The sequence below is a fragment of the Excalfactoria chinensis genome, chromosome 15, assembly GCF_039878825.1.
Source record: "Excalfactoria chinensis isolate bCotChi1 chromosome 15, bCotChi1.hap2, whole genome shotgun sequence".
NCBI classification, from domain to species: Eukaryota; Metazoa; Chordata; class Aves; order Galliformes; family Phasianidae; genus Excalfactoria; species Excalfactoria chinensis.
This window is the reverse complement of record NC_092839.1, coordinates 5,416,562-5,429,721: the sequence shown is the minus strand read 5'-3', so window position 1 is coordinate 5,429,721 and position 13,160 is coordinate 5,416,562. Positions and strand designations below refer to the sequence as shown.

At 38.7% G+C, this 13,160-nt stretch overlaps 1 protein-coding gene across 4 annotated transcripts in view; it reads right to left on the bottom strand.

Annotated features, from left to right (window-relative positions):
- Positions 1-13,160, bottom strand: part of EYA2 (EYA transcriptional coactivator and phosphatase 2) — an 87,971-nt gene that overhangs the window by 21,774 nt on the left and 53,037 nt on the right. For 3 of the 4 annotated variants that reach the window (XM_072349995.1, XM_072349997.1, XM_072349994.1), the window contains 4 exons: positions 8,182-8,249; positions 6,193-6,370; positions 4,432-4,559; positions 3,857-3,940 (listed from right to left, as the gene is read on the bottom strand). In XM_072349995.1, coding sequence (XP_072206096.1) covers positions 3,857-3,940; positions 4,432-4,559; positions 6,193-6,370; positions 8,182-8,249 — 458 coding nt within the window. The remainder of the gene's footprint in view (positions 1-3,856; positions 3,941-4,431; positions 4,560-6,192; positions 6,371-8,181; positions 8,250-13,160) is intronic. The other variant, XM_072349996.1, reaches the window with a different exon arrangement.

The following is a 13,160-nucleotide window of genomic DNA, read 5'->3' as shown; positions in this document are numbered from 1 at the left end:
AGAACAATGCAGGGAAAAGTACAAGCTACTTGAAGCAATCAGTGAAAGTGGGACAAAAAGGAACAAATAAATAAATCAAATCTGCTTTTTTAAAGGGCCTCAACTAGAGCCAAGCAGTAACTTCTCAGTGATTTTTTTCTTTATATTGGTAACGATAATTCACTTAAACTGAAGTTTTTTTTATAAGAACAAGTAACTGCCAATGAAACATTTGAAGGTAAAGATTTCTTAAATCAACATCATGTCTGTTCCTAAGGTTTCTTAAACCTACGTTATCACATGCTGAGAATGAGGCAGTCCAGTTCAGAGCGCTGCAGATACAACATCCACTTGAAATGGAAGAAGGCTGTTCTTAGGTCCTGCCCTCAGCTGGGCCAAGCATCAACTTCTCTAGTTACTCTATGCAGGTCTTGAGACCCAGCTACTGCTGGAGGACTCTTTCTTAGTCCTATCTTCCTGCAGCTATCTTCCTGCTGAATGGGAACTCTATTATATGTGTCTGGGAATTGAAAGGGCTGGGTAGATGGCACATTAAGGCATAATAGTGGTTCACATCTGTTGTGGTCTCCAGGCACTTGGTAAATATTCTGCACCCATACAATGATCAGAAGCTGGCAGAACAGGTTTCTAAACCTTCCTGAACATAATATCCAGGGTTAATTGGCTATGGAAGTTTTTCCCCCCTCTTTTCTTTCTCAGATGGCCTCCTGCTAAGAAACAAAGGGGTGGAGAGATTTCCTCAGGTCTGACAGCCTAACTTCCCCAGTCTGTTAGACAGTGACTCCGTATGTTTGTGCAGGTATGCACCATGCGCAAGAAGGCAAAAGGAGATGTGAATTTGTAGGCCACTCTGACTGCCACAATGCAGTGTCCATATGGGAAAGACATTAAGACCAAATGTCTGATGACTAATCCATAGGATGGAGCAAAGAGTTTTGACAGAGGGTACTAAGAGGAGCAAAACAGGCTGGGCCATTCATTCATGCTTCAACCTTGAGATTTTTTTTGTGCTTTAACCTTTGTTTATGTAGTTTGCAAAGTATTTTCTAAACACCCAAGACCAACTGTCCATGCTCTGAAGGGCCTATTAACTATTGCATGGACAACAGATTTCCTCAGCTGACTTTTATACCAGACATAAAGAGAATTTTCACATGAAATCAAGTCAGAAGACATGCAGTGGAGCATTAATAACTCTTTCATTAAATCTTTGCCTCGCTTCCTTTTTATTCTTTCTTTTTTCTCAGAATCCTATTATTTTTGGACAGCTCCCTACTGTCACCTCCATGGAAGGAAGAACATGCAGGAGCATCCTGATTTTGTAGCTAAACAACACAGGGATTTAGTCCCAGATCTCTGACTCTGGTTGATATTCCTCCTCCCATTTCTGTCCTTTCTCTGGAAAAAATCACCCCAGAATGAGGTGTTATTTTTCAACTTTAACAACACTGTAGTCCAATTCTTAGAATAGCTGCACACCAGCAATGCCAGCACAACCGCCAGGATGATACCAAGGTATTAGTGCTGGACAGCGGAATGGTGAATATCAGAGAAGCTGGCACATTTTCTTGAGGAAGGCCATCAGATGTGATATTAAATTCAAAGCATGTGCATGTATAACCACAGGCATGTGAATCTTTGATGATCAATTATAGGTAAATATGGCAATTTTAGGCACTGACACTTTAAGAGTAACACTTCCTACGTTATTCATGTACAAGCTTCTGAAACACTAGTAGCTTCTTCTGGCTCAGTGCTTCACTTCGTAGTTCAACTCACTCTAACATTTCTAAATTGTGATGCTATTTAGTGATTCCCAGGACAGCCTGTCTGAGCATGCTCTATTTCCCTCTTGGTTTAAAGTCTGTTCCAAAGCCCATTGAAGTCTCTATTTGTCTTTGGATCAAAACCGTTAGCCTATAATACTTTTATAACACAACCATTATCTTATAGAAAAGCTCTGTGGAATTTAATACTGATGAAATAAAGGAAGAACTATGAAAAAATCCTACTGAAGGTTCCCAGAGGTCGTTGCAGCTTAATAGAAAAGGTGCTTCACTCATTCAAAAAAAATAAAAAAAGAAAAAAGAAAAATCTGTTTGTACCTCTCTTTAAATGTGTATAAAGGCAACAACCAACACGATTTTGTTGCTTTGTAGCCATAGAGGCCTTTTTAAACAGAATACCCCAATCTTCCATTTTCCTGTGCTTTTCTCTCCCTATTCTGTGTTGTAGGCTGCTGCCCACAAGTGCCCTGCCTTCATCTAATGTGCTCTCATGGCCAAGGGGAACACCTCACACAATGGTAAATGGTTTTGGTAAATCTATACTGGCTCCACTCCCTCACCCCACTTCATCTCCATGCTGGTTGCTACAGAAATGAGCAAGAGCTCACAGGCACTGCATTGGTAGGCTCCTCACCTCTGCAAGTCTGTCACATCCCTAGGTCCATCATCTGTCCCTGTGAAACCAACCCCACATCCCCTGAGTTAGAGCAGGAGGGAGCTGATGAAGAGACCTGATTCAGAGGTTTTATGTTAGGACTAAATGTACTCCTACAGTTAAGGAAATTCTCCGTATACCATTTGCAGCCCTTACTCAATACTAAGTATGACCACATAGCAGGTCTATACCACGTAAGTTTATATTTCCTGATCGTGCCTAATTCTTTCTATTTTTTGCAGGCAGTAGGTTTGAGCTTGCACATGTATACCTCAGACAGCCTCATTCATTACGTTCCCTGGGAAAAGTAACTGCTTCAATTACCTTGTACAACATGGGTCTGAATAAATCCCTCCTTGGAAACACATACTTGGTTTTCAGAGGGTGCTGCTAGAAGTGTTAGCAGCATTCCAAGTGCTGCAGTAGACTTCCACACCACAAACACCATTTTATATCCTTTACAACTGTGCACATCTAACAGTGAACAATAAATCTATCTTGCTAATTACACATTCAGCTTGTTATAACTGTCGTAAAACAAGTACAGCTGGTAAAGCTATGAAATGATGTCAAATCATATTTCTGCTTTCTAGAGAGAAGCAGGGTTATTTTCCAGACTCCTGATGAAACTGACTGTTCAAAGCCATGTGTGGAAACAGCTGCCAACTAGGTCATCCACCTTTAATTAGGTAATGACATTGTCTTTTTTCCTGCCCATTTAAAAGTGTTTGACATTCTGTAATTCCAAGTGACTTAAGTGTTTACCATAAAAAGCTGCCTTAGGAAGAAATTGAAGCACATGGTACTAAATTAAAGACCAAACATTTTCTCCTGAGCAGCCAAATTCAGTCTGTTCATACACAGAGAATGTTGCCTCAAAAAAATCTAATTGCCAGTGTTTCAAAGGGGGCACCTGAAGTTAGGACAGTTAAAGATACAGTTCCTAAAGCCTCTTAAAAATGTATGCTTCAGCAGCCATGCAGGAAGAAGAGCCAGTATTCTCCATAACAACCTAAAATGACTAACACAAAATCTTTCTTAAAAACAGTTGTCTGAGATTCAAAAGAAAACACCAGTCTAACAGAAAAAATTACCTCATTCAGGCCAGTTACTACCCTGTACCAGCTAGATAGACTCTTCCATGCTGAAGAAAGACAGTCAAAGCACATCCTGATGCCCTATCTAGTTGTAGCCAAACAAGACAAGCTTTTAAAAACAAGAAGCTACTTGCAACATAAAAGGGATGTAAATTAAATATTCCTATTAGAAGGAAATACCATAGGACATACTTATACAAATGTGTCTGAATAAAATCAGCAGCATCTGTTTGAAAAATCTGTCTCTTTAACTGCCACCACAGTTCCTGATGCAATCTGGCTAGACAAGAAGTCATGTTAAAAAAATTAGGTCTTACCTTCCCATATCTGGATGCAAAGGTTCCCGTGAGTAAGGAGTGAAAAATAATTATCGTCTCATCCAAATCCCACACAAATACACGCTGTGATGACAGACAGGGTGGAAAAGAGAAATACAGTTACACATTATGCAATTGCAAGACTTTGTTCAGTCAGGAAATATGTCCAACCAGACTAGAACTTTCTCACACCCATGTAGCACATCAATTGCAGATGCTTTGTGAAAGAGGGCAAAGCAAAAGATTGAGAAATTTGGAACTATTCATGCTGATCATCCTGAGAGTTTGCTCTCTAAAAACTACAGAAATTCCTCATTGCACATTAAGGTGGGGAAATGAAACATCAGATTTACCAAAAGCACAAGTAAATAAATGTACATACAAAGAAGAATCTGAGATGCTAATAATATAGAAATTGAGCAATTATTTTGACTACCCACAATAAAAGGCTCCAGTTCTGTTGCTAAATGCTATTCTGGCTCTTACAGTTCACTAGTTGGCTGGTGGGATTTGCTGATAGATGCAACTGTTTCTCTTGCAGGATTTACTAAGGGAACGTAAGTTAATTTTATTACCTCAATCTCATTGTCAGCAGTGGGGGAAGGATCGTTGCTTCTTTTTGATCGGGCTCGTACCTTGCCATCAGACCCTCTGTGATGTCTGTCTGTTTCTATATCTTTTGCCGGTGTTGTTCCATATTCTCCTATTGGGAGGAAAAGAAATTTAAATTTAAAATTAAATTTTGCACTGTCTTGTTATAATTAAAGCTGGAAACCTTTTAGTGGAGAGCACGAGAAATGCTATGAAAATAATATCAGAAAATCTTACTCATTTCATGTCAATAGCTGACAAAGAAATAATTTAAAACTTCTAAGATTTGTTGCAACAATTCCAGAAAACACCAAGACTGTATATAAAAAACAAACAAACAAACAAACAGATGTGGCAGTTTAAAAACATAATCATATTTTTCATTAAAAAAAAAAAAACACAACTTTTTGAATTTTATTCCTCCTCTGCCCTTTGCTACAGAAAAAACAGAAATGCAGTAGAAAAGTAAATAAGGAGCAATTAAACTTATGCAAAAATGTCTTTTTAAAATTTGAAAAATGCTCAGGATTGAGAAGATACTTTCAATATCACCTTTAATTTATAAAACATACATATAGTCTGTTTAGCTATATTCCATTTCACCAGTGTGAAATAGTTTAGATATAGTCTAGAAATAACAGGAGAGGCAGTCAAAGGTGAACTTCCCTGTATAATGTTTTTGTTTTGGATGGCTTGAGTTTCATAAGCCTGCCCAGATTTCACTTACCTTACATTACAAATCCTTTTCAAATATATTTTTCTTTTCACCTTGCTAAGCTGTGGCTTCTCCAGCTTCCTTGAATAATCATATTCTTCTTCAGAGAAGATTGGATTGTGCCTAACAAGCCTTTTTTGAAATCACTTTCTCAAAAAGGCTGAGATGAAATTTAAGGAACAGAAAATCCTCCAACTGCTTTTAGAGCAATCTGTGACCGCTTCTTTTTAACAACCAATATTAGTTTATTTTTCTTTCAGAGGAACCACAGATGTTCAGATTTGTTCCATAAGTCAGCAGACCTACAATGGGCGTATACTGTGATCATCCTCAAATTATGTGGCGTTCTATATAAATGTTATTGCATGCCAATGAAAACTTTAATAGGGAAGTGATATTTGAAGATTTTTCTTGAACAGTACATTGGAGGATCATAATCCGTCAATAATTCCATAAACCATTTAAGCCTCAAGACTTTAGGAATTAAGTGCTCAAAGAGAGGCCACAAATTCTGAAGTCTTTCTATCCAGAGTTTGTCTTGAACTTTTAACTTAAACAGTCTGTGTTGATTTTTTTATTTTTTTTACAAGAAACTTTATGTACTTATTTATGAATGCATATATTATAGATTAGGAGTGAACAGAAACTTTGACAGAAATGTGGGGTACTGAGGAAACTGTGGGGCTTTTTCAGAGCATGGCCACTTGTTCTGAACTTCCTTCTACACATATAAACACTAAGGATTGATCTGGCTTTTGCACATAATTATTTATCTTTCTGCACTACCTTTAGAAGGAGATCAGACCATGTGTATTCATGAAAGCAACACAGGATGGTCTTACAGAAGCTGTGTTTTCCAGTCTCTTCCCAAAACTGTCATGAGCAGAACTGTTACATGCTAGGAAATCTGATTTATCTGTGTAAATCTATGTACTAAAAAAATAAAAATAAAAATCTAACAATAAGGTTATAGTATTTCTGTCTACGGAGGGAGGGCACTGCAAACTGACAACAAAAGAAACACACTTACCAGACAGCGATTCTGTGCTCTGACTGGTGATGTTGTGAGAAGACTCCTGCAGAGAATAGGTGGAGGTTGGGATGGCTGAAGGGCTGATGCTGTTTGTGGACATGTAGGGAGAGTTGTAGGAAGAGCTGTAATACTGTGTGTACTGGCTTTGAGGAAAGCTTGGGTATGATGAATATTCCTTTAAGGAAAAAAGAAACATGCAACTTCTGTGTATCACTGGCTTTATCTTATAAATAAACGAGTAAAGGCATCAAACACACAGCAAGGCAATGTTATCTACACATGCAGCAAGTCCTGGCTCAGGAATATTTCTGCTAAAGAACTATGTTTTGTTCAGTTATGAAATTACATTTATCTTCCTCCCAGATATATTCCTACTTTATTAAGACTGGCTGACCTCGACAAGAAGTCAGATATCAGGCAAGTTTTTTATTTTTACTTATCAGTGCTGATACATCTTGCATTACGGGGCTCAACAATTCTATACAGAAATAAAGTAGGCTGCATTTTTCTATGATCAGCAGCATTTTCTGATCAGCTTTTAGAATGGGGTGTAAAAAATAAAAAAATGAACCTAACAGTTGCTTTGCAGAAATGCTCACACATGAGATTGTCCTACTGCCTCTGCAAGAACTAAATGCTAGAATGATCTTCCCTGCCTGTAGAAAAACGTACTTGAAATACAAGGTACAAGTGAACTTGGAAAGCTGGGGTATCATGATACTCTTTGTATTGATGCTACGAGTGAGTTCTTCTTTGTGGTAAGCAAGATATGGAAACAGACTAGAAAACTTATATCTGGATAATTAAAACATGAAAAGTTTCATTTGTTTCTTCTGTTCATCATCCCAACTCCTGCTCTTGTTCGCTTATTTGCTTTTTCAGGCACAGAACTGTATTCGTGCTCTGGGGATTGTCCTTCAACAAAAGGTTTTTGTTTCCCCAGAAATCATAATTAGTATCTGCTCTTAAAATTAAATAATAAATAGTATTTAGAAAGACTAAAAGCCCTTTTTAACTGCTTACATCTCTGCCTGTGACACAGCTATTTCATTAGCTCTCTGTCACCAGGGAGCTCTCAAGAATAGAGATGACTCAAGTTGTTAAAATAAATATTAAGCTGAAAAAGAAGTGAGAAATTCCATTGTTTTTTCTTTAAGACTACCACAAAACAATGAGAACAACCCACTTATTTCTCCTTTTTGCAGGTAAGCTCTAGACTGCAATCAAGTGTGCTTATTTCAGTGTTTACTGACAATGTTTCTAGCCAAAACTGAAGTAATACTGAAATTGCCCACTGTTGTCATTTGAAATATGAGACATAAGAACGACCTTGTTGACAAGTAATTGAAATTATTACTCCATGGCTAACTAAAAAACATTTTTTGGGATAGTGTACTCATTTGTTTGGTCCAATCAAGAAAAGTCATCTATTACTGCAGTAACATCTGTCTTGTGCATATATGCATGCTGTTTATTTATACGCACACATTTCTCAAGGTATCTGAAGCATGAAGCCCACAGACAGGTGTACTCTCAAAGTTGGAAGCACAGAGACAGCTCAGATGGCTCAGTATTCAGTGCCTGCCAACACCTCTCTCAATATGTCCCTATTTATTACACAGTGCCAAGATAGCAGAGGATAAGATCCTAAAAGGGAAGTGTTTTGCTCTGGAAAACATATCTGAAAGTTGCAAGATGGCAGAGCAATGATGAAACTCCCAGCATTGCTGTGCAACACCACAGCAGAGACTGCCAAAAGTCCTTCAAGGGCTGCATTCTTTGTATGTTGATACACACATCTTAAAGCTAATGAAGGTACCTACAAGTTCAACAAATGGCCACACCAATCAGGTAGACCAAAATGGTGCCAGGCAAAACACACAGTAGAACTTTTCTTAAATATATGTAAACACCAGGATAATCTCTTTGATCTACCAGTGTTTAAAATAGCTGAAAAGGTTGCCAATAACAAATGCTGAGATATACCTGATGCACAGCACTGAATCCAGCAGAATTTGTTAGGCCATTGGCTCCCTGGTAAATCCCTGTTGTGCCTAAGGGAAAGAATATCACACTCATAACACACAATAGTAATCAAAACACTGAAATATTGTTAATTGAAGAATTTCTAATCAAGTACCTAGAAAAAAGCATATCACAAGCTATAACTGGCATAAGTGTTAAGATTGGGGTCTGCTTACTGAAAGACAACAATTAAATACACTATTTCTATTTTAATATTTCCCTCTTCTCATGAGAGCAAAACTTCCTTTTGAGATCAAGTGGGGTGATGATAATCTATACCAGAAGTCTATATTGGTGTCTACAGTGCTGTTTACTCCAGAGTGCAAACTATTCATATACAAGAGGCAAAAGCTGGACTATGCTGTACTCCATACTAATGCAAGGTTCTGGATTCCAAAAGGTATTCAGATCTACCTCTTCCCCAGTTACCTAAATACAGTGAAAGAGGTATGATTTTGTTGTTGTGTGGCTGCTATGAAGTCTTGTCTAGGCTTCATTTTGTCACTTCGAGGCAACATCAGAAAAATCCCCGACCAGGTACTGAGCTTTTTTTTCTTCTTGGGTTTCTAAAAATGATTTTGAGCAGTGTTGTGTTAGCCACATGTATCCCTCCATGTCTTCATGTGGCACTGCATCCCTTCTCTAAAGATCCACTTGCTTGTTTTTATTTTAAGACACCAGATTAGCCAGGGAATGGACAGCTGAACAAACTCTACTCTGCCAAGTGCAGCTACAAAGCACATGCAGTGAGAAATAAATCCTACACCAAAAAGAAACAGAAGGGAAGACTGCCTTCCAGAACTAATTTGCTGCCACATGTAACCAAGAAGGAAACAGAGGGTGCAGGTGACTCCTGGGTCCCTATAAAGCCACATTTGCCTACTGGCTGGGGAGAGCTGAGACAGTGCAGGTGGGTTCAGGGCATGCCTTCCCCTGGCATTCAACTCTTGGAGGCAGCACTGAGAGGAAAGCCAACAGTGCTCGATCCTCCTCCTCTGCACAGCCCATATGGGGAGAACGCCCAGAGAAGCATCCTGAAAACAGCAACACATCCAGCTATTGGCATTTTCCCACGTCCACCCATGCTAGGCTTTGCTTTTCTGTACTTAGTCAAAAAAGCAATAAGTACACAGCAGGATGAATATTTTCCTGTGGTAGCTGCACACTTCTCACCACTGTGAAGGGGAGTAATAGAGCCCCAGTGCTTACAGGCAGAAACAACTTTCACAGAACACAAACAGCTCTTGTACACCAGTGCTTAAAACAAAGCAGGGGGGAATTTTTGATCTTCCTAAACTGTCATTTAGAAACAATCCATCATCCTTTATTAAAGCTGTCAAGAGAGGAAAGAGTTACCTCGAGGGACTCACGCTTTATGTGTAAATTGTGATGAGAACATGTTTATTGCTGTGCTACCTGCACATGATACCACAGCTTCCTGGATTCCAAATGATTAGAGGGAATTAAAAAGGAGAGACCTGCGCTGTTGGAATGAACTTACTTTAAGCTTCCAGAAATGCAACCCAAGTGTGTCTGTGCACACACAGGGGTGTAAGCAGGAAGGAAAGGGTAAAAAACACAGGGGTGAGAGGATAGAGATTGACTTGTGCTCCACAGCTTCTCACAGTGCAGGGACTAGAAATCCATAGTGGATTTTACACTCTGGTTTTGTAGAATACTTTTGAAAGTGTTTAAGCCTGACATTTTCCCAAGACCTTAAGTCCAGCTGGCCTGGGAACAGGCTTTAGAAATCAGGTTTTTCACTTATTCTGTCCCCTTACAGTATCGCCACCAATCAGGAGTATCCATTCAGTATCATTTATCTAAACTGAGATCAAACAGTCCTGTTTTTCTTTCTCCTCCTCCACTGCATTAGGAGAAGGTAATCTCCCCCTCTACCACCCCAGGAATACTCTGAGAGTGGCTAAGCTCAGTATTTCTTTGCAGCTCAGCCCTGTTATAGCAGAATAGGTACAGATACATAACCTTGGGAAACCAAGAAAACAAAGCTGGTAAAAATTCATAAGTTCTTTGTAGCCGAATAAATATGTAAATTTAATGGGAAAAAACAATTATTAGCATGGAAAAAAAAATGTCCTTGAAAATCGAGGTTCAGAAATATTTCATTTTAACTGCACTCAATACCAACACTTGTGAGGACTAGAATGATCTGATAGGAATGATAGCTAAGTCTGTTTGACTTTACAGACTAGACATTCTGGAGAGACCACATTTTCAATGATGAAAAATCCATTCAGATGGAAAGAAAACAAACAAGCACCACAGGCAATGAAGATAAGGATAAAACCTCCTTTTTCATCCAGCAAAAGGCAGAGAATGAGACCTGCCAGTTAGTTTCTGTGAAAAGCCTCACAAAATTGAGCCGTTCAGAACATACATACATCAAAACTGGTCCCAAGCTTTTGCCTCATCCTCCCTAAATTGTTGATAAGAAATAAAGATTCCAGTAATGAGTCCGCTCCATGCAATTTCAGTTTTGCATCTGTAAATTTTACACTTAGGTAGCACTGGAAAACTACTGACAAACCCTGCATCCTGGTGTTAGCAATTATCCCTTTTCTTCATTTAGCCTTTTTTTTTTTTTTAAAGTCCTTTCCCACAGACAGAATCTTTAGCAGGGTCTGTTGCGACAGGACAAAGGGAACTGTTTTCAAAATAAAAGAGGGGTGATTTGGATCGGACATAAGGAAGAGGTTTTTTTTACCATTAGGGTGGTGAGGCACTGGCACAGGTTGCCCAGAGATCTGGTGAATGACCTGGAGACATTCAAAGTCGGGCTGGATCAGGCTCTGAGCAAGCTGGTCCAGCTGTAGATGTCCCCCTGTTCATTGCAGAGGAGTTGAACTAGATGATCTTTAAGGGTCCCTTCTATCCCTTCTAGCTCAAATAGTTCTATGTTAATGGAACTTGTAATGTTCAGAGATATGCAGGAATAGCAATAGAAAAGTGCAGTTATTTGCACTGGGGCACATCTAGGAAGAAACTGGGTAAGCAATGTAATAAATGTCTCACCCCATCCTATTTCTGAATGTTTACTTTCCATTATCACAAGACTTTCACTTCCACAAACATATATTGGTACACATATATAATATACATTGGTACATATTTTCCTTACCTCTGAATATAGCATACTGTTTCAAACTGCAGCTGATTTTACACTTGCAGTATTACAGAAGTGCAAGCAAGCAACTTGTTTTTATCTATCTTCGTAGCTCAATATCGAGTAATTGCATTCAAATTCCTGCCTGCAAATCGGAAACAAGCCTACAATCTCTCCTTTTGGATCTTCTCCATATGGAATATGGTTCACATCTGTGTTCAATCACACAAGTTGCTAAATGTCACAATGCCCTCATTCACAGGTAGCTTAAAGAATATTTAGCTGGTAATAAAACAATCTGGATTCTGGAGGAGAATAGCTCTTCAGATGTATGGTACTGAAAACGTTCCCTTTAAAGTATGGGTATTGCAAACACACTTGCATGAAAAGACACCACATAAAAGCCATGCATATGCTGTACATATTCAGTGCCATGGCTTCTCATTGATAAGTAGATGTGGCCCTTCTCTATATGAGTGTCCAAGGGCAATATTTATAGAGAAACTCTTTGTGAGCTGATAGATGTTATATATTCCTACACATGGATTTCATTTGCTATGTCTCCCTCCTTCCCATTTTAATTCAAGTATTTTAAAATCCAAAACATGGTCAAGGGTAATTCAATGATGTGTGCATTGCCCCTGCAACAATATTCACACCAGCTTCTCCTACTCAGTCTCTCCCTTTTACTATTTCCACCACTGCAATTACAAGATGCATTTTTTTCCCCTCCTCCTTTCACACAACGGTATGTAAAGAAAACAAGGGAATATTCACAGTTATTCTTAGTATCTCCAGAACTATAGCTCTTGCATTGCTAAAAATGTTTTATTTCAGCTTATGAATACACAGTACAACACAAGAATATCTGTATCTTAGGAAGTTGTGATTACAGAGCTAGAATGGATCTGTAGTTTAGTTCATATCAGAACCATGGCAAACTTTGAATATTAGGTTTGTCTTCTTGCATTACACAGGTCAGAAGGCCCTGTCATCAGAAGGGTGAAATAGAACAACAACATTTAGATTAAAGTGCTTCCTCTAACTCTTAGATTTGCAGACACAGTGGTTTTAGGTAGCTCTCTCAAAGGATAATTTTATTATGAAGAACTAATAAAATGAATGCTTACGGGGTTCAGTTGATTTGCATGATATTTCACAAGCCTGCCTATAATTGCTTGTATATTCTTAGGTTAGCAAGCTGTTTTCCTACAGGAAACAATGTTGACTACAAATGATACAAGGAAAGGCCTTAGTTTGACTCCCAGAGGAACATGCATTACTCTACACTACAAAACACATCTGGATGAAGAATTGCATGGTCATTCAAAAAGGTTCTTTGCAGTACTTTACCTCTTCTGACAAGCTAATGTTTCCTGCAGTAAATATTGCATTCTCCAAGCTGCTACTTTTTTAGCCAGAGGTTAAGCACTCCTCAAAATTACCTCCCACCAGCTATACTCCAGTGCCTCGTAATGTTCCAAATCCAACAACATCTGCCTGCATTTATTGGGCAAGAAAGCTCATAAAATGTTGCATGGCTGTCAGCTGTGGAGGTATTTCAAGACTATCTGACCTGTTAAAGGAGAATAAAAACTCAACCCACATGTACTCTGCAGCATACTGCTCAACTGTTTGCCATTAGGCCTAATGAACCAAAAACAGTCTTGTATTTCTATATGAAAGGGCTCAGACAGCATAGGGAAGAGCACACTATACTAACCTAGATGAAAGCACAGTTCTACCACGTTATAGCACTTGACATCAGCAGTGTCTACTAAAGGATATTGCTCCCAGAAGCATACAAACACCTTCA